This window comes from Rana temporaria, chromosome 3, assembly GCF_905171775.1.
Source record: "Rana temporaria chromosome 3, aRanTem1.1, whole genome shotgun sequence".
NCBI lineage: Eukaryota > Metazoa > Chordata > Amphibia > Anura > Ranidae > Rana > Rana temporaria.
In genome coordinates this window covers 283,551,329-283,574,074 of record NC_053491.1, presented here as the reverse complement: position 1 = coordinate 283,574,074, position 22,746 = coordinate 283,551,329, and the positions used below count along the sequence as shown (strand labels likewise).

Genomic DNA, 22,746 nt, shown 5'->3' with positions numbered 1-22,746 from the left:
AAGGCTGCAAATGTCAACGGACACTATTGAAGTCTCAATGAGAAATGTGTGGTGTTTTTTATTTATTTTTATTATAAAGGAAGTCTGGGGAAGCACGAGTCAATTTCTCCTTCTACCCCCCTTATAAATCCAACACTGGTATGGACATCTTGATACAAGCTCATAGGAGGGAGTGGATGGAGGCACTCTCTGCGTAGCAGGAACTCTCGTTCCCATGCATGTTTTTTTTTTTTTGGGTTGTTTTGGAGAGTTTCCAATCGTCTCGTATAGGGCAGCCCATTCACTTGCATGGGCTGCCCTATGCACAACAATGTCCCAAAGTAGCTTCAGAACTTTTTTGGAGCAGGGTGTGGTGCTTTTGCAGCGCATTTGCTACATGGCACACGCATGCCTTTTACACATGCTTGGGGTACCATTAACTTTTTATAGCACAAGCATGATGCAAGTTTGCAGCGCGTTTCTAAAACTAACGGCAAAGCATGTGTTTTCTGTGTGGATTGTCATTTTGTTCTGAAATGCACAGATGTGAATGGAGCCATCATTGCTCTTGTATAATCGCACTAATTCCATTTTCAGGTCCCATTCACACCTAGCGCAGTGGGGAGCTCAAGTTTTTTGGTCTCGTTTTTCCCACTAAATGAATACAGCAGCCTGTTAATTTCAATGGGCTGCCCTTCAATTGGCAACGTTGGCTCATGTTGAGGTTTGCACATTTTTACAAGGAATTTTGGCTGGGTTTGCCGCTTGTTTCTTCATGCGGCAAAATGTGTGTTTGCTTCTGTTTTTGGTGTGCTATTAATTAATGGCACCGAAAGTGCAGCTAGTTCATTTTAGGTGTATAAAGGTGGCCATACACTGTACAATCTGGGAGCAATGATTGCTGATTTTATTTGTAAATGCATGAACCTGCACAAGTGGTGAGAGTGAGGAGGGGGAGGACAGGTGCAGGGTGTTGCATATAGTTGGTTACATAGCTGGTATGAGTGCGTGTGCGCTTTTATGTCAATATTACATTGTCTATCCCTGTATGTTATGGTCGTTTAAGTCCCTTTTTATTAGCTTTGTTGCCCTTCTCTGTACTCTCTCCATTTCCAACACATCTTTCCTGAAGACTGGAGCACAAAACTGGATGGAATACTCCAGGTGCGGCCAAACCAGAGTCCTGTAGAGTGAGAGAAATATGGTTTTATCTCTGGAGTTAATTCCCTTTTTTTAATGCATGCCAATTTTCTATTGGCATTGCATGCCAATTTTCTATTGGCATTGCATGCCATCGCTGAGCCTGTCATCTACTAGGACCCGAAGGTCCTTTTCCATCCTAGATTTCCCCAGAGGTTCTCCCCCCTAGTGAGTAGATTGCATTCATGTTTTTGCCTCCTAAATGTAAAATAATGCATTTTTCTACATTAAACATCATTTGCCATGTAGTTGCCCACCCCATTAATTTGTTCAGATCTTCTTGCAAGGTTTCCACATCCTGCGTAGAAACTATTGCCCTGCTTAGCTTGGTATCGTCCACAAATACTGAGATTGAGCTGTTAATCCCATCCTCCAGATCATTTATGAATAAGTTAAATAAAATTAGTCCCAGGACAGAACCCTGGGGACCCCCACTTTCCACATGGACTATTCTGAGTACACCCCATTTATCGCTACCCTCTGCCAGTTTTCAATCCAGGTACTCACCCTTTGGTCCATGCCGACAGACCTTAGTTTGTACAGTAAACGTTTGTGGGAACTGTATCAAAATGCCTTTGCAAAATCCAGATACACCACGTCTATGGGCCTTCCTTCAATGCAGCTCACCTCCTCATGTTTTTTTTTTTAAATTGTGGCTCTTTTGTTTATAGTGCAAAAAATAAAAACCGCAGAGGTGACCAAATATCGCCAAGAGAAATCTCTATTTGAGGGGGAAAAAGGGATGTAAATTCTGTTTGGGTGCAACGTCGCACGACCGCGCAATTATCAGTTAAAGGGACGCAGTGCCATATTGCAAAAAGTGCTCTGGTCAGGAAGGGGGTAAATTCTTTCGAGGCTGAAGTGGTTAAAGAATTTCTTTGAGATTTTAATTTTTTTTTGCTCTGCTCTATGTGCCTTTAGTGTTCTATCTTATCCCCCCTGATTACACCCATACATGTCTATTGCATTCTTTGTACAGTTGGAATGCTGATGAGGACCCCTCAGCCTTGTATTTTTTGAAGGCCTTCTCCTTTGCGTTTATATGAATTTTTACGTTGGCATTAGGCCATCCAGGGCGTTTTTTTTGGCTCTTTTAAGTGTATTACCCTTTGGGATGCACTGGCTAAATACCCTTATTTAATATTCTCCTAAAGCACACCTATTTTTCCTCTATGTTCTTTGTTCGTAGGATTTTATCCCATTTAGTATCTTCTAACAAGGAGCGTAGATTCTGGAAGTTGGCTCTTTTGATATTCAGTGTCTTTGTATTTACCTTGTTCTATTTACCTTGTTCTTCCTATTTTTGTGATTTATGCTGAAACGAATTGATGTGTGATCGCTGTTTCCTAATTTCGCCCGTATTTCTACACCCACGATCACATATTGTTAGTAATCAGTAGGTCTAGTAACGCATTGTTTGTTAGTGCATTTACCATCTGACCCATGAAATTTTCCTGTAAGACTTGGGAAATGGCGAGCTTTAGACGACCTTCCACCCAATCTGTCTGGATAATTAAAATCCCCCATTATATGGACACTTCCCATCCTTGCCCCCATTCCAAACTGTGATGGGAGGTCCATCTCCCCTCCTCCCTCAGGTTAGGGGGCCTATAGCATATTCCCAATATTACTTTCTCCTTAGTTTCCTCCCTTTTTTTTTTTAACTCTACCCATAAAGATTCCATCTATTCCCTTGCTCCATTAGTGATGTCATTCCTCACATTCACCTGTATATAATTTTTGATATACAGGCATACCCCCTCCCCTTTTTAATTTGTTTTACCCTCCCTGTCCCTGCGATATAGGGAATACACTTGAATGGTTGCCAGCCAATCATGAGAGCTTTGGAACCAAGTCTCTGAAACTCCCAGATGTGTGCTGAGTTCAGCTATTTCCTTCTACTGTTTCTTCCATCCTAAATGCCAAATTCAGGATGGCTAATATAGAACTTTTTATCCATACACTGAGGCTGAGGTAAGCCTTGTCTAGGAAAAATAGATGGCTTTTTCTTTTCTGCAAACAAGGTGCATTATTGGGATATTGATACATTATCCTTTAGGCTATGTTCGCACCTGAGCAATCCGAATCGCAAGCAGAATTGCTGCCTGTTAATGGCACCCCAATCTCTGAAAAGCACAATGCGCAATGCTTGCCACTCAAAAAGCAGCAGTAGCTTCTTCTAAAACGACAGCATTGCAATTTGCCACGATTGCAGCACGATTTATCGCGGTGTGATTGGGGTGCCATTAAGAAGTAGTTGTATAGTTGTATTGCAGAAGCGTTGAGCGATTCTGAATCGTGAGAAGAATCGCCACATTCTGATCGCTCAGGTGTGAACGGAGCCTTAAAAATGATACTATTATAATTCAGATTCAGCCATGTTTCTAATGTTATCTCCCCACTTTTCAAGGAATTCTGATTAATTTATTATACTTTATTTTATTTATTAATTTTCCATCAATTTTTTTTTCTCTTTGTTGGATGAACTAATGATGTATTGATTTGATGCAATTTTTTTTTATTTGCACATTTTTTGTTATGAGTTTTTTTTGTTTATTTTTTATTTTTTGCATTGATGTATTGATTCAAAGAACTCCGGCTCCAAAACCAAGGCATTGTGCATGGAAATTAATCCCAACCCCAGTGTCAATTTATCTGTATCTTACCTACTTTATGCTGTATAAAGCAGCTTTCTGTGTCTGTGATGTCACTCCTCATAGGTTGCTCTACTTCCCTGCAGAGAGCAGCCCTGATCTTCCTCTTCCCCCCCCACTGCCACTTGCTAAGAGAGCACTCATGCATGCTTGCATCACGCAACCCACACAGAAAATGCATGGCTACACCCACCAAACACTTTGCCGTGTGTTTAGAAAAATCACGTTTGAATTACCATTCATTTGCCTCTGACTGTTTACAAATGCACAGCAACCCAAAATAAAAAAAAAAGTGTGTGACGTTGATGCGCAGTAATGGTGCTTCCACCCATCCCACGTCACAAGGAGGCAGAAAAAAGGGGGAAGCCCACAGTGTGCAACGTAGGTCCTGAACTGGAGGCAAAAACGGAATGGCTCAACAGAACCCACCACACAATTACCAATGTGCACATGCTAACCCAAGATGAAACGATTAAGGGTGCATAACAAAATACAAGAAATACACTAGTCTATAAAATGAGACTACTCAACAAAAAAGAGAAAGTTGTACCAAGAAAGATCACAAAGCCACATTGACTACTGCCGTGTGCTTCCATCCCTAATGGAAGGGGTTTTGGGACTTTAAATACAGCAATAACCTAAGGGTTACCCCTATCATTGTATTTGAAAAGGAAGAGAGCAATAATATATTATATATATATATATATATATATATATATATATATATATATAATTTTTTTTTCTTTTTATATATATATATTCAGAAAACTATACAGCAGATTTGTTTGCATTTGCTTTTTGAGTAGATCACACAGTACACTTGTGATAAACCATTAACTGTTTTGCAGGTTATCAATGCTGCTTTGGCACTTGCTGCCAAGCCACATAGTAAAATGGCACAGGAAACAATGGACCTATTCAAAGATCAGTGGGAAAGACAAGTTCGTATTTTGACTGATGCTGTTGATGATATTACTTCAATCGATGATTTTTTGGCCGTTTCAGGTAAATTTGGGCAACTATGGGGCAGATGAGGCTTAATGTTGATAAATGTAAAGTTATGCACTTTGGGGGGGGGCAAGAATATGCATGCATCTTACATTCTAGGGGGAATACAACTGGGGGAATCAATGGTGGAGAAGGTTCTGGGTGTTCTAGTAGATCATAAGCTTAATAGCATGCAATGCCAAGCTGCAGTTTCCAAAGCAAGTCCTTGTATAAAAGCGGAGTAACGCCTAAAAGTGGAAGTTCCGCTTTAAGGACCCCTCACCTCCTTACATGCCATTTTTGGCATGTCATCTTTTGCGGAGGGGGAGGATCTAGTTTTGACAGGTACCCAGTTCCCACTTTCGCACGGGGCGCCTTGGCGACTCAAGCAGAAGTTCTTCTCTCCCCCTCCTTACCTGCTCGTCACAGAAGATTGCCCAGCCATTGAGGAGGCGCAGCGTGACTCGCACAGTGCACACCCGGTTGTGAAGTCGCAAGCTGTCACAGCCGGGTGCCCACACTTGTAATGCCGGTAAGAGGGGAAGGAGAGGAGCGAGGGTTCAGGCGGCTGCATCCCTGGAGCAGTATGTACAACAGGGAGAGAGGCCTAATTTTGCCCATCAACAAATCATTAGTAAGACCTCATCTGGAATATGCAGTACAGTTTTGGGCACCAGTTCACAAAAAGGATATCTGGGAACTGGAGTGCAGAGAAGGGCACCCAAACTGATAAGCGTCACGGAGGTGCTCAGCCATGAGGATAGATTAGAGGAACTGACTTTATTCTCTCTTGAGAAGAGATTAAGGGAGGATATGATCAACGTGAATAAATACATAAGTGGTCCATATTAGAGGTCGACCGATATATCGGTCGGCCGATATATCGGCCGATATTTCGCGTTTTTAAAGATATCGGCATCGGCCGATTATTGGGTAAATTTAGGCCGATTGTCTAGGATCTGTGCTGGGTGGAATTCTTCCGCCTGCCTGCCCGCCCGTCGCCCGCTCGCTGCTATCTGCTGACTTTATATTTTTTTCCGTTTAGGAAGTCTGCAGCCAACCAGCGGGCCGGTAACAGCCAATCGGCGGCTGCCGCTGCAGACTTCCTCCACTGTAAAAAAAAAATGTCCCCTGACGTGCTGCGCGCCCTGCCTCTGCCTACAAATTCCAGAATGCAGCACGGGCCGGTAACAACCAATCGGCGGCCGCCGCTGCCGTCATTCTTCACTCTGGAAAAAAACGTCCCCTGACGTGCTGCGCGCCCTGCCTCTGCCTACAAATTCCAGAATGCAGCACGGGCCGGTAACTGTCAGCCCGCGCTGCATTCTGGGGCTTGTAGGCAGAGCGCGCAGCACGTCAGGGGATGTTTTTTTCCAGAGTGGAGGATGACGGCAGCGGCGGCCGCCGATTGGTTGTTACCGGCCCGCTCTGCATTCTGGTGATTGTAGGCAGCACAACAGGGACAAATGGAGCTTTGTGGATAGAGTGCTAATATCGCCCTTCCTTCTGTTTTAGCACTGCTCAGCGCTCAGGAGTAGGCAATACAGAAATTTGGCCACAAGAAATGAGACAATGATCAGCAGCTGCAAAAAAAAAAATGTAAACATCAAAACAAAGTAGCAACTATTGAAAGTGCCAAAGTCCAATATAATACTGCAGCAGCGCCATTTCCAAACAAACGTTTGAAAAACAAAACAAACTTCTATATAATCAATATAGAAGTTTGTTTTGTTTTTCAAACGTTTGTTTGGAAATGGCGCTGCTGCAGTATTATATTGGACTTTGGCACTTTCAATAGTTGCTACTTTGTTTTACTGTCTGTTTTGACGAAAGGAGCTTTCTTGTGCTAGGCTAGAAGATGCAACGGAGCCTGGAGCACTCCGCTGGTGGGCATTGATGAGGTGGCAGTGAATGACATTGGGCTGTACTGGTGGGCACTGATGTGGTGATGTACTGGTGGGCACTGATGTGAGGCACTGATGTGGTGATGCACTGGTGGGCACTGATGTGATGCACTGGTGGGCACTGATGTGATGCACTGGTGGGCACTGATGTGGTAATGCACTGGTGGGCACTGATGTGGTGGGCACTGGTGATATGCGCTGGTGGGCAATGATGGGATGCACTGGTGCATTGGTGGGCATTGATGAGGTGGCACTGATGGGCTGTACTGGTGGGCACTATCGTGGAACTTCTGGACACTGATAGGCTCCACTGGTGGGTACTGATGAGGTTGCACTGGTGGGCACTAATGGATACTGATAGGCTGCACTGATGGACTGCACCAGTGGTCACTGACAGGCTGCACCCCACCTCTCCACCCTAAACAATTATCTCCTCCCCACCTCTCCACCCTAGGTTTTTTGAGATGAAGGAAAAAAAAGAAAAAAGAAAGAAAATCGGCCTAAAATATCGGCCACACATATCGGCCATCGGCCACCCCGATTTCCAAATATCGGCATCGGCATCGGCCAGAGAAAAACACATATCGGTCGACCTCTAGTCCATATAGAGAACTTTGTGTAACATTATTCAGTATAAGGTCATCACCGAGGACAAGGGTTTTTTTTAGCAGTAAAATCTGTGAAAATTTGGAGTAAACTCCCTCTACTGTCCAGCTCAGTCGATTGCTTTAAAAAAAAAAAAAAAAAAAAAAACTTGATTCTTGCCTATTATGATTATTATGATTATTATTATTATTATTTTTATTAATATTCCTACCTATTATTCTTAAATTTACCTAATATAACTAGATACTAACATTTATAGGTTGATCCAGGGAATATCTGGCTGCCTCTCAGGATCGGGAAGGAATTTTTCCCCCCGCTGGAGCAAATTTTTATTTTATTTTTTACCTTACTCTGGATCAATTGTGGGTATAGGATTGTATGACTTTTTTTTTATTTTTTAGGATTTTTTTATTTTTTTTCCACCCTTTTTTTTATTGGTTGAACTAGATGGACTTGTGTCTTTTTTTTAACCAGACTAACTAGCCTTGGGGTATGTCGGAGCAGCAAAAAGTATACATGTAATTTCTGCAACACCTGCACATTTTCCCATATTTTTTTCCCTGATCTGCAAAGAAATGTACTAATTTTATTTTGTGGAATGACAATGACACCACATGCCTTTTTTATGTAATGAAAGTTCAAGAATTGGTTTCAGCCCTGCCCAGTTGTCTGCAACTCCCACTTTGACCTCCACAGCATTGGGCACTAAATAGTTCTGTGTTTATTTAACAGACTTAAAGGGAGAAAATAAAAGCATTTCATGGTAAGGTTTTACATATATGTCAAGTGAAGCAGTAAAATATCAGCATTCTGTTGTATAACTATGTGTGACTATATTTGTGCATATCCTTACTATCCAAATTCAATTTTAAATCTAGTTTTTCTTATTTATTTTAATTTTTTTTACATTTCAGAGAACCATATTTTGGAAGATGTTAATAAATGTGTAATAGCTCTTCAGGAAAAAGATGTTGATGGATTGGATCGTACAGCTGGCGCAATCCGTGGGCGTGCAGCTAGAGTTATACATGTTGTCACCTCTGAGATGGATAACTATGAACCAGGAATTTACACAGAAAAGGTTCTGGAAGCCACAAAACTTTTGTCAGACACTGGTATGATTTGAATACAATTGTCCTGAATAGGTCCTGAATATCTCTAGCCTGGAATTTATTTAAAAAAAAATTCGCTACTAAAAAACCTGCATTAACAAACCTTTAAAAAAGAGGGGGGGAATTGGGGAATTCGGCCAACAGGGGGGCCTAAAGGGGTTACTATGAGCAACAATTAATGATGAGAAATTACCATAATAAGAAAGTATTTATTGATAGTATCAAAAGTAAGGTATAAAAAAGTACAGCAGTTGATGAACTATATAAAGACTAAGGTAATCTTAAGTGAGCAAGTGATTACCATGTACAAAATCACAGACAGGACTAACAAAAAAATAGACATAAAATGACGGCACGGTCCGGACGTGTGTGTGTTCAGCCAATAAGTTTGTCAACACGAATATAATTGGTTGCAGTTAAATTGGGGTGATCAAAGAATCTTGGAGAAGGTTCTATCCCTGATGGTCCCCTCTACATAAAACCAATGGGTGTTGACTGATAAACTGGCTGGACACAGTGCAAGTGGGGGGTGGAAGGAAGGGGAGGGGTGAGGAAGGGAGGTAGAGCGAACAATGGTAAACTTTCTGCAGGACCGGTAACAAACCTTTACAGAATAGTAAAATTAGTACTAAAATCACATCTGTCAGAATTAAAGCATAACTCTTGCATTATGCGTGTTCTTGTACAGAAATTTGGCCCGTATATTTTTCCCAGTTGTATTAATGGTATATTGGCATTTAATGCTGGATGCAATTTACCCCCAGCATGTTTTGCACCCAAATGGATCATATAAAATCACATATTGATGTGATGTTAAAGGGAATATTAATGTGTGGTGGGGGGCACCTTTTATCGGACATAAGAGATTAAATTCCGGTGGAGTGATGTTTTATAAGGGATATATTTGACTGCCAAAACCATAAACTAGATTAGCTTTTGGGTGTGAAAAAAAAGGTTAAAATTGTATGAATTCTGCAAACCGATACTAAATAATGCATGCTTGTCTAGTAAGCTCAGTTTTGGGTTTCATCCATACACAAACCCAATACTCAGCAAAGTGTAGGACACAATCGGAGGAATTCGATAAACCATAACACTTTTTTTGTGATATTCCAGCAGGTACAGTAAATCTGTTGCCTGCACTGACTTTTGTCATGTGGAGGCATGATGGAATTTTAAAGAACGTTGTAGACACGCTTTAGGAATTCTCCTAAATGAGTACTAAACATGTATTGACATTTTTGCCTTCCTCCTTTTAGTTATGCCACGGTTCACAGAGCAAGTTGAGGCAGCAGTGGAAGCCCTTAGTGGAGAATCTAACCAGCAGATGGATGAAAATGAGTTTATTGATGCATCTAGACTGGTGTATGATGGCATTCGTGATATTCGAAAGGCTGTACTGATGATACGGGTATGATTTTGCTGTTGAGAAATAAATGCAAATGGTGGAAATGAAATAGTAAAGAATCAGTCCAAAGTATTTGCAGTTTACTTTATCACACTTTTGGCTCTGTTGAGCCATTGTTCTTTTCGTACCAACACTAGGTTCACACCTATGCGTTTTCTAGTGTGTTTTTTACAGAAACGCACCACATTTAACATGGTTTCCTATGGTACCCGTTCACATCTATGCATTTTTCAGCCAGTGTGTTTTTGAAAAGGGTCAGGGACTTTTTTTCGTGTAATAGACTTTAATGGAAGTGTTGTGTTTTTGATGCGTTTTCACATGCGTTTTCACATGCTTCTTTTTTTGTTTTTCAATAACTGAATATTTGGTTGGTAAGGAGCAGACCAGCCCCCCCTCCAAATTCAATCCAGACACTTATTTGAGCATGGGAAAGGGGGGGAAAGGTAGATTGAGTATGTCAGAATCTTCCGGGGCAGCACGTTGTGGGGAAGAGGGCCATGTCCCCAGCCCCAAAGCACAGATTGTGGTTCTGGGGGGGGGGGGGGGGGGGCTCGCTCACCTGTCCCCTCTTCTTCCTGAACTGCATGCTCAGATAAGGGCCTAGTATGGCTTTTGTGGGGGGAATTTATGCATCCCTGTGTGGTCCCTTCAGAGCTCCGTTCCGCAATTAGACGACTGGAGGATGCGAACCTGGAAAGAAGACCGGGCAGTGAATGCTGGAGGAACGTCATTCTAAGGTAAGTATTTTATAATGTGCTAGTATGCGATGCATACTAGCGCATAATGCAATTTGTCTTGCAGGGTTTAAAAAAGTGTGGTTTACTACCACTTTAAGGATGAGGCGGCCAGCTTTCCGGGCCCGCTCCTTAACCAGCAATTCACAGTTTGTTAAAGAGAGAGTTTGTCTGTGGTCAAATTGATGACAAACTGTTTTAGCAGTGGACTGCAGCAGTTCAGGCCCCTTTTTCACACGGGCGGATAGAATTCAGCTTTTAGCTGCGGATAGATGAACTAAACTCACACAATGCTTTCCTATGGCCCCATTTACACACTGCGTTTAGCAACGGTTAAGTTACATGGGGGTTTTGTGCGGTTAGAAAAACTAAATTTGACTATTTCCAGGACCGATTTAGCAGAGCTATCTGCACATAACCACAGGTAGTCACAGTGTACTATTTCACATGCGGATAGCAGCAGCAACGAGGAAAGAAAAACAAGAAGCGTGTCAGAAATGGCAGCTAAACACAGCCACATGTAAACCCTGCTAATCGCAATGTACAACTGCAAGTGATGTCTGTGACTGGAGCCTTGGAATTTCAAAATAACCAAACGTGCTTTTAACAGTGGCAGGACTGCAGCCCGTGGGAAAGGGCCTTATCCTCCCAATATGCTTTACAGACAATTGGCATATAAACATTGTATCAGTGTTGGTAGCAATGTTGCACACGTTGCATTGTTTCCTAAAACTTTATTTGCCCTATGCTTAATCTGTAATTTTAAATTGTTCAAATTATTATTATTATTCAGGATTTATATGGCGCCGACAGTTTGCGCAGGGCTTTAGTGGACAGTAGGGCAGACAGTACAATTCAATGCAGAAGGAATCGGAGGGCCCTGCTCATTAAAGCTTACAATTTAGGAGGGCGGGTCAAGTGATACAAAGGGTAATAACTGTGGGGGATGAGCTGATGAAGAAAATAAAAAAAACAGTTGTGAAGTGGAGGCAGGGTAGACTTCTCCGAAGAGAAGTTTTCAGGAATAGCCTAAAAGTAGATACATTTGGAGATAGTCTGACAGATTGGGGTAGGGTATTCCAGAGGATGGGAGAGGCTCTGGAGACATTTTGGAGGTGAATATGGGAGGAAGTAATGAGGGAGCTAAAGAGCAGGAGGTTGGGAGGAACAAAGAGGAAAATTAGGTTGGTATGCTGAGACTAGGCAGAGTTGTGGATGGCTTTGTAACTTCTTGTTAGTATTTTGAATTTAATTTGTTGGGTGAGTGGCAGCCAATGGATGGATTGGCAGAGAGGGGTAACTGATGCTGAGTGGTTTGTAAGCTGGATGAGTCTGGCAGCAGTATTCATGATGGACTGAAGAGGGGATAGTCTATTTGAAGGTAAGCCAAGGAGGAGGGAGTTGCAGTAGTCGAGGCGAGAAATAACCAGGGAGTGAGTCGGGAGCTTTGTGGTTTCATTGGTTAGGAAGGGGTGTAGTTTGAAGATGTTGCGGAGGTAAGCTTTGGAAAGGGATTGGATGTGGGGCTGAAAGAGTTCAGAGTCCAGGATAACACCCCGCACCCTGGCATGTGGGGATGGGTGGATGGTTATGCCATTGCTCTTGACAGAGAAGTCAGGGTAAGAGGCACGTGAGGAAGGAAATATTAATGCAAATGCTAAATCCTTAAGTTTCCTTTTTAAAGATATAAACACTGTAGTGTTTGAGAAATAGCACTAAATGCATAACTTATATTTATTGTCATTTTGCACAGCAAAACATTTATAATTACCGTAAATATTTTGTTACAGACGCCTGAAGAGTTGGATGATTCAGATTTTGAGACTGAAGATTTTGATGTAAGAAGTCGAACAAGTGTTCAGACTGAAGATGACCAGCTAATTGCTGGCCAGAGTGCAAGAGTGAGTTTTATTTAAAAGTCTGCATCTGAAAGATTTCTTTGCAATCAAACGGTGTCGAAAATTAAATTTGCCATTCACTAGTTAGGAAACACTGAGTCAAAGTAACCGATAGATATACGTATAGGAAACCAGAAATAAAGTAATCAAATACCCCTTCACATTGTATAAATGGCAGGCGTGTACAATTAAGATATGACCACTAAGCTGTGCCAACACAGTAACAAAATGCACACTTGTATAATTACTACATAACAACTCAAGTCTATCCCATAAGAACTCCTAATGAAAATGAGATTAAATCAAACCAACACCAAAGAATTCTAAAAATCCATTTTACAGAAAGCATATTAAAGCGGAGTTCCACCCAAAAATAGAACTTCCGCTTTTCCGGTCCGATCTAGTCAGGGTGACTTATTAAAGTTGAGTTTTTCAAGTCTTTATGGGACCAATATGATCTGATCTCCCTTTCTTACCATTTATGTTCTTGGGATTTTTTTTACTCTATTCTTTGTAAAGTTTGAATGCGGATGATGATGATGATCCCTCAGCCTTGTATTTTTTGAAGGCCTTCTTCTCTGCTGTTTGTATGCATTTTTACATTGGAGTTAAGCCACCCAGGATTTTTATTAGCTGTTTTACATTTATTTACCATTAGGATGCACTGGCTAATGCCCTTATTTAATATGCTCTTAAAGCATACCCATTTTTCCTCCATGTTCTTCCTTCCTCAGATTTTATCCCAATTATTATCTTCTAGTAAGGATCATAGTCTAGGGAAGTTGGCTCTTTTGAAACTTTGTGTCTTTGTATTCCCCTTATGTCTATTTGTGTGATTTATACTAAAACAAATTGTGATCTCTGTTTCCTAAATTGCCCCGTATTTCCACATCATGATCAGGTCTGTATTGATAATCAGTAGGTCTAGTAACGCTTTGTTTCTAGTTGGTTAATTTACCATCTGACCCATGAAATTGTCCTACAAGACATTTGGAAACTGGCGAGCCGTAGAGCAATTGTGCAGTTCTTTCCACCCAGTCTGTCTAGATGATTAAAATCCCCCATTATAATGACACTTCCCATTCTTGCCGCTAATCCATATTGTGATAGGACCTCTGCCCCCTCGTTCTGGTTAGGGGGCCTATAGCATACTCCCAGTATTACTTTCCCTTTTAGTTTACTCTCTTTGTAGCTCTACCCATAAGGATTCCACCTCCTCCCTTGGTCCCTTAGTGATGTAATCTCTCACATTCACTTGTACATAATTTTTGATATACAGATATACCCCTCCCCCTTTTTTACCCCTCTCTATCCCTGCGATATAGGGAATACGCTTGAATGGTTGCCAGCCAATCATGAGCTGTCGAACAAGTCTGTGTAATTCCTACAAAATCCTCGTTGTACAACAGTAGCTCTAGTTCTCCCATCTTGTTCGCCAGACTCCTGGCATTGGTGAATGTGGCACGTAGTTTAGACCGGTTGCATACCATCTCCTTATTGGATGCTCTGGGGTTGCAAATAGGACTTGTTACTATGCTTACCTCGGGTTTAGGTGCTTTAGTCAACCTACCACTAATGCCCCCAATACTACTCACTGGAATATGTTCCGCGCTGGCCATCTCTAACTCCTGGACCCCCATCACCTAATTTAAAAGCCCCTCTAGCTTTTCAACCATCTTCACTCCCAGCAGATCTGCACCTTCCCCATTTTAGGTGCAGTCCGTACCCAAACCCCTTCTTTCTACACCAGCTCCTCAGCCACTTGTTTACTACTCTAATCTCCCTTCCTGGTGTGGCTCGAGGTACCGGTAGTATTCCTTAGAATTCTACCTTGAAGGTCCTTTTCCTCAATTTAGCTCATAAGTCCCTAAAATCTATTTTCCCTTTCGTTCATAGACGGACACAGCCTTAATCTTGACAAAGTGGGGTATTCGCCTTCCTTTAGGAGTGACTAGGCAGAAAGTGTTAACAACTTCAAAGCTGAACTGTCCCGCCCAGGGGGCGGTCCTACTGGCTCTATCCTCTCAGTCTGCACTAAGCAGCTCTGACCTTCCACAAGGATAAAGTGGTTCTGCGTCCGCAGCCTACTTTTCTTCCTAAGGTAATTTCGACCTTCCATCTCAAGGAAGACATTGTACTGCCATCCTTGTGTCCTCATCCGTCGAATCCTAAGGAGACGACATGGCATTCCTTGGACGTTGTCCAAGCTCCGAGAGTATACTTGTCTGTTACTGCTCCGTTTCGGAGTTCAGACTCGCTGTTTGTTTCGCTGGCTGGTCCCAAGAAGGGCCCAGCCGTCTCATCGGCCACCATTTCAAGGTGGATCCGACAGATCATGATCAGGCTTACGCCATAAAGGATCGGGCGCCTCCCTGTCACGGTGCATTCAACCAGGGCAATAGGTGCCTCTTGGGCTTTCTGACATCAAGCGTCTGTTTCCCAGTTGTGTAAGGCGGCAACCTGGTCGCCCGGTCACACTTTCACTAAACTTTACAAGTTGATGTGAGTGCATCTTCGGATGCTTCTTCGGCCACAAAGTTTTGCAGGCGGCTGTTTAGAGTTACAGCTCCTCAGTTGGGGAGCTCTGTTTTGTTTTGGGGTGAAGTTTAATTTTATGCTGTTTCCACCCCTCTTTTTGACCCTGCTTTGGGAAGTCCCACTTTGTCAAGATTAAGGCTGTGTCAGTCCATAAACGAAAGGGAAAATAGGATTTTATACTCGCCGTAAAATCTTTTTTTCTCTGAGTTCATGGACGGACACCGCACCCACCCCAAGTTTGTACCGCTTTTGACGAACTGAGCTGCTTAGTGCAGGCTGAGGGGATATAGCCAGCTTTGAAGTTGTTAACACTTTCTGCCTAGTCACTCCTAAACGAAGGCTAATACCCCACTTTGTCAAGATTAAGGCTGTGTCCGTCCATGAACTCAGAGAAAAAGATTTTACGGTGAGTATAAAATCCTGTTTTTAGGACACTCCATCTTCCTCTGACTGTCATTGGTGCCAACATGTACCATGACAGCCAGGTCTTCCCCAGCCCCCTCACAGTAATCTGTCCACCAGATCCCTTGATATGTGGAACCCAAGCGCTCGGTAGACAACATACAGTTCAGCGCTTCAGGTCTTTGTGACAGATTGCCCTCTCTGTCCTAAGAATTCAGTCTCCTAGACTCTAGAATCTCTTTCCTTTCCCTTGGCTTTACTCCCACCCTCACTGGATGAGTCATTCCCCTGGCAGCTAGGGGAGTCACTCAGCTCCAGCAGTGCTGGTCCCTGACTGGTTTCACCAATGTCACTCAATGGGGCATACTTACTGGGATGTTATAGCCCAGGACCGGCCTCCCTGACTCTTTCCCCTCTTTCCTGTCACACGTCTACTCTGCTTTGGTGCCTGCCCCTCTTTTATTTCCACCCGCCTCCTGGTACCTGCCTGGTACGATCCCACCTCTCCTTTAGTATGGAGGGACTTCTCAGTGTTGACAGTTGCTTCCCTAGATCCAGAACCTGGACTTCCAAGGAAACAATGTGCTTACATTTCTAGTCTTGAAAGACCCTTAGAAGTTATCCTAGACTCATTTACATTATAACCAATAGATAGACAGGTGGTTGGAGTTGATTAAATTAGCATCGTTAGGCAATAGATGGTCGGCCTGTTACATTGAACTTCCTGGAATGTCCAAACAAAGAGTTGTACTTCCTGGGCATAGACCTCAGTGTACAGGGGATAACCTCTTCATAGTTCTTGAGAGATATTGTGGATAAATATTACTGTCCCATTTTAAGTATTCCAAAATATATTTTCTCAGTTACCCTATGCCCCTAATGGACATAGGGTGATTTAGACATAAGAGGTGCATGGGGAGCTGAAGCAAGGGTATCCCATACTTTCCAAGGGATTCTGGGTTCCACAGGCCCTCCCGTTACAATACCTTTTTTTAAAATAAGAGTTCTCTGAAATTTTGAAAGCTCTCTGGGGACCATGGCTCTTGCTGTAGTATGTGACTAAGAAATGTCAGGAAAGACCTACTAGAACAGCTGAACTTTTATTTGGGGTTAATCAGAGGCACTTTACATGATGGCAGGTGTGTACTTAGTCTTATTTAACATGAGTTGGAATGTAATTGCTTATTCTAAGCACAGCTACATCTTCAGTTATAAGGTGTGCACACTTATGCAACCACATTATTTCAGTTTGTTTTTCAATTGAGTTGTACAGTTTATAGGTCACATTAAAGGTGGAAAAGGTTTAGAAATGATTCCTTGGTCTCATTTTTTTTTTTTTTTACATCACATTAACCTGACATTTTAACAGGGGTGTGTACATTTTTTTATATCCACTGTATTTTGCATCAGGACTGCAACTTGGTTCTCCCTGCCCTACTGAATCCCGCCTTTGAATCCATCAGGGATATCCATTTAGATTACCTCTCCTGCAAATTTGTCTTTTTGGTTGCTTTCACATCTGTCAGAAATGTCAAAATGTGTTGTCTCTTGTGGAGAATTTCCTGGGCATTTGGCACTAAGCCTCTGTAGCCCAGCTCTATAATTTCACCACCTGGTCCTCTGTTCCTAACTTTTCAAAGTTCTACTAGGTGGACTTTCAGTCTTCTGCAGATACCGCTTTCCGTGGCAAGGTTCTTGCACCGACAGTCTGAAGTTGGATCTGTTGACCCTTGGTGGTGTCTGGCCTGTTGGCAGACTTCTGTTTGCCTAGTTGTTGCCTAACCTTCTCATTTACTACATTGGGACACCCCATGGCCTCTGAATAGGACAAATGGCAAAAGGGAGATGCTCAACTTCCAAAAGTCCAAAATACTTTTATGTTATCTGATGCAGAGAATGTCCAGCTGCTGCTCTTTAACGTTTCACTCCATTAGTAGCTTAGTCGTAGAGTCCCTGTGATACTTTGTGTGAGGTTCTATTGAATGAGACAAATTGGGGAATTTTGACCCCTAATGTCTCACCTGCCCTCCATTGAAGCTAATGGCATACACTTCACACTCCATTAACTTCTTCCCTGGCCCCAGCAGCTGGGGAAAGTGACAGCAGACAGTTCTTACAAAAGTAGGGTAGATCAGCAAATAAATGTTAACCGGTCTCCCTACACTCCTCCTGGCTACACCTGCCACGCTGATCCCAGGTCTGCAGATGATTGGGTGGAGTATAAAAAACATGGTTAGCATTGCGAATGTAGCAGGGGTTTGTGGAAACTATCTGGCAGCTGGATTGCTTCCATCTGTCAGATTTATACACATTGGGCCAGATCTATCTTTAGGCAGGTGTAGCGTATCTCAGATACACTACGCCGCCGTAACTTAGAGCGTAGTTTCCGTATCCAGAAAGAATTTGCGCCGTAAGTTACGGTGGCGTAGTGTAAATGTGTCGGCGTAAGGGCGCGCAATTCAAATGACTAAAATGTGGGAGTGTTTTATGTTAATTCATCTTGACCCCACGTAAATGACTTTTTTTTTTTTAACGGCGCCGTCCGTGGGGGTATCCCAGTGCGCATGCTCGAAATCACGTGGCAAATAGTCAATGCTTTCGACGTGAACGTAATTTACGCAAAGCCCTATTCGCGAATGTTTTACGCAAACGACAGAAAATTTGACGCTGTCCCGGCGTCCATACTTAACATTGCGTATGCCTCATAGAGGCAGGGGTAACGTTACACCGAAAAAAGCCTTACGTAAACGACGTAAAAAAAATGCGCCGGGCGGCCGTGCATTTGAGAATCGGCGTATCTAGCTAATTTGCATATTCTACGCGGAAATCAACGGAAGCGCCACCTAGCGACCAGCATAAATATGCACCAAAGATCCGACGGCGTACTAAGACGTACATCGGTCGGATCAAGCCCACATTCAGTCGTATCTTGTTTTGTGGATACAAAATAAAGATACGACGGCGCATCGTAGAACTTACGCGGCGTATCCATAGATACGCCGGCGTAAGTTCTTTGTGGATTTGGCCCATTGTATAAAACTCACAACTGATACTGACATATGAAATATATTTGTCGGTGGTAGTGAAAATGTTAAACATTACACATTATTTCCTACATTGGTAACTAAGAAATGCAGACACAACACACTGACCCTTCTTAATTTTTGCGTGTTGATTTTCTGTTTAGTGTGTAAAAAGTGGTGGCCAATTGTGTGGCTTCCACAGCTAACAAATTGACTGCCCTATAATTCAGTCTTTAGAGATTAATCATATAATTTTTTTTGTGTGTGTGTATGTGTAATATATATGTATATGTGTATGTACAGTGCCTTGCGAAAGTATTCGGCCCCCTTGAACTTTGCGATCTTTTGCCACATTTCAGGCTTCAAACATAAAGATATAAAACTGTATTTTTTTTGGAAGAATAAACAACAAGTGGGACACAATCATGAAGTGGAACGAAATTTATTGGATATTTCAAACTTTTAACAAATAAATAAAAAACTGAAAAATTGGGCGTGCAAAATTATTTTACTTTCAGTGCAGCAAACTCTCTCCAGAAGTTCAGTGAGGATCTCTGAATGATCCAATGTTGACCTAAATGACTAATGATAAATGGAATCCACCGTGTGTAATCAAGTCTCTGTATAAATGCACCTGCACTGTGATAGTCTTAGAGGTCCGTTTAAAGCATCATGAAGAACAAGGAACACACCAGGCAGGTCCGAGATACTGTTGTGGAGAAGTTTTTAAAGCCGGATTTGGATACAAAAAGATTTCCCAAGCTTTAAACATCCCAAGGAGCACTGTGCAAGCGATAATATTGAAATGGAAGGAGTATCCGACCACTGCAAATCTACGAAGACCTGGCCATCCCTCTAAACTTTCAGCTCATACAAGAAGAAGACTGATCAGAGATGTAGCCAAACTGCAGAGATCTACAGCTGAGGTAGGAGACTCTGTCCATAGGACAACAATCATTCGTATACTGCACAAATCTGGCCTTTATGGAAGAGTGGCAAGAAGAAAGCCATTTCTTAAAGATATCCATAAAAAGTGTTGTTTAAAGTTTGCCACAATCCACCTGGGAGACACACCAAACATGTGGAAGAAGGTGCTCTGGTCAGATGAAACCAAAATCAAACTTTTTGGCAACAATGCAAAACGTTATGTTTGGAGTAAAAGCAACACAGCTCATCACCCTGAACACACCATCCCCACTGTCAAACATGGTGGTGGCAGCATCATGGTTTGGGCCTGCTTTTCCTCAACAGGGACCGGGAAGATGGTTAAAATTGATGGGAAGATGGATGGAGCCAAATACAGGACCATTCTGGAAGAAAACCTGATGGAGTCTGCAAAAGACCTGAGACTGGGACGGAGATTTGTCATCAAACAAGACAATGATCCAAAACATCAAGCAAAATCTACAATGGAATGGTTCACAAATAAACATATCCAGGTGTTAGAATGGCCAAGTCAAAGTCCAGACCTGAATCCAATCGAGAATCTGTGGAAAGAACTGAAAACTGCTGTTCAGAAACGCTCTCCATCCAACCTCACTGAGCTCGAGCTGTTTTGCAAGGAGGAATGGGCAAAAATGTCAGTCTCTCGATGTGCAAAACTGATAGAGACATACCCCAAGCGACTTACAGCTGTAATCGCAGCAAAAAGTGTCGCTACAAAGTATTAACTTAAGGGGGCTGAATAATTTTGCACGCCCAATTTTTCAGTTTTTTATTTGTTAAAAAAGTTTGAAATATCCAATAAATTTCGTTCCACTTCATGATTGTGTCCCATTTGTTGATTCTTCAAAAAAATTACAGTTTTATATCTTTATGTTTTGAAGCCTGAAATGTGGCAAAAGGTTGTAAAGTTCAAGGGGGCCGAATACTTTGGCAAGGACCTGTATGTGTGTATATTTATTATATATAATTTTGATATATACAGGGGAAAAAAACAAGCACACATAGGATGTTGGGTCTCTTTAAGAATGTGCTTTTGCTTCTTTTTTGTGGTAGGCAATCATGGCTCAACTTCCACAAGAACAGAAAGCTAAAATTGCAGAACAGGTTGCTAGCTTTCAAGAAGAAAAAAGTAAACTGGATGCTGAAGTATCAAAATGGGATGATAATGGAAATGATATCATCGTTCTGGCTAAGCAGATGTGCATGATAATGATGGAGATGACCGATTTTACTAGGTATGCTTTGACGATCAATAAACTACACCTGGATTTTTAATAAACAACTCAGTTTATACATATGAGCTACAATATGCTTAACTTTGTTACAGAGGGAAAGGACCACTTAAAAATACATCAGATGTGATTAGTGCAGCCAAGAAGATTGCAGAAGCTGGATCACGAATGGATAAATTGGGACGTACCATAGCTGACCATGTAAGTACATTCTAATTTAGGGTAGAGAATGCGCAACAGTGTTCTTAATATATTATCTAGAGCAAATAAAGCTGCTTGTGAAATTTATACAGTATATTATGCTATTTTACTCATTGATTTCAAAGTAAAATATGATGTTTTTTTTAATGAGGAACTCCACATCCATTAAGCATTTGGCAGGCAAAAAGGCTGGAATCTATAGAAGTTTTCTGTTTTTACACAAGATTCAATACAAATTTTACCCAGGAATTATACTTTTTTTTTTTTTTTTTTTTTTCAATAAAATAAATTCAATTATTGTCTTTGGAATATCCCTGATTAATTTAGACTTTAAAGTTTACTTAAAGGCCTCTTGCCCTCCTTTTTTTTTTTTTTTTTATTTTTTTTTTTTTTTTTTACTGTAGTAAACACAGGTGCTGTTGTCTATTGAACAATGCACACAGCTGCATAAATATCAGTAATACAGCAATTAGTACAGAGACATAAGAAAATTGAAAATGTTATGTTGGCGTGCAGTAATTTACACTGTCAACTAGAAGAGGACGAAGAGGGAATTTTAGGCATAAAATGTTATGCATCTATAAACTTTTATATGCAAAGTCTGACATCTGCGTGGTCGTGCGACGTGGCTCACAAACAAAATTTACGTCTTTTTTTTTTTTTCACAAATAGACCTTTTATTTTGGTGGTATTTGATCACCTCTGCAGCTTTTATTTTTTGAGCTATAAACAAAAATAAAGCGAAATTTTTTAAAAATTCAATGTTTTACTTTTTGCTATAATATCCCCAAAAAATATATATAAAAAACATTTTTTTTCCTTAGTTTAGGCCGATACGTATTCTTCTACATATTTTTAGTAAAAAAAATACTAAGTGTTTATTGATTGGTTTTCAGAAAAGTTATATTGTCTACAAAATAGGGGATAGTTTATTGCCATTTTTATTTATTTATTTATTTTATTTATTTTTTTACTAGTAATGGCAGCGATCAGAGATTTTTTTTTTTTTTTTATTTTGACACATTTTTGGGACCATTGTCATTTTTACTGCGATTAGTGCTATAAAAATGCACTGATTTACTGTGAAAATGACACTGGCAGTGAAGGGGTTAACCACTAGGTGGTGCTGTAGGGGTTAAGTGTTCCCTAGGGAGTGATTCTTACTGTTAGGGGGCGTGGCTACACGTGACACGTCACTGATTACCGTTCCCGATCACGGGGAACAGCCATCAGTGACAGTGTCACAAGGCAGAATAGGGGAATGCCTTGTTTACAAAGGCATCCCCCTGTTCTGCCTTTGCCGACCGCAAATCCCGGGCCGCCCGGGGAAACATCGAGTTCCCGGGACCCGCGAACACGCTAACGAGGCACACGGTGGGCGCCCGCTGGGCGGCAGATTTAAAGGGACGTACCTGTACGCCAATCTGCCTACCCGTGCCATTCTGTCGACGTATATATGCGTGCGCCAGTCGGCAAGAGGTTAAAGTGACACTATAGGTTAATTTTTTTTTTTAAATAAAAAACATGTTATATTGGCCTTCACTGTGCAGTTCGTTTTGCACAGAGTGGCCCCGATCCTCCTATTCTGAGGTCCCACGGCGGCTCTCGTGGCTCCTCCCCACAATAGCTAACCCCCTCTGGGAAGCTCTCTCCCGAGGGGGTTGCCTTGTGGCCACGCTGCTGTGTCATACACTCAGCATCCATAGCCGCAGAGTGTGTGACTCAGCCTCGCCCCTCGCGTCATTGGATTTGATTGATGGCAGTGGGAGCCAATGGCTGCGCTGCTATCAATCTATCCAATGAAGAGCCGAGAAGCCGCGAAGAGAGCAACGTGGGATCGCGCCCATTAAGGTGAAAAGACACAATGGTTTACAACCCCTTTAAGTCCATGTGTAAGATTCCTAAATGGTTTGTTTAGGCCAA

At 41.9% G+C, this 22,746-nt stretch overlaps 1 protein-coding gene across 1 annotated transcript in view; it reads left to right on the top strand.

Moving 5' to 3' along the window:
* CTNNA1 (catenin alpha 1) overlaps positions 1-22,746 on the top strand; it is a 137,017-nt gene that overhangs the window by 87,877 nt on the left and 26,394 nt on the right. The window contains exons 11-16 of the mRNA XM_040344709.1: positions 4,682-4,838; positions 8,245-8,445; positions 9,702-9,853; positions 12,375-12,485; positions 20,444-20,625; positions 20,718-20,823. Of these exons, the coding sequence (XP_040200643.1) occupies positions 4,682-4,838; positions 8,245-8,445; positions 9,702-9,853; positions 12,375-12,485; positions 20,444-20,625; positions 20,718-20,823 (909 nt within the window). The remainder of the gene's footprint in view (positions 1-4,681; positions 4,839-8,244; positions 8,446-9,701; positions 9,854-12,374; positions 12,486-20,443; positions 20,626-20,717; positions 20,824-22,746) is intronic.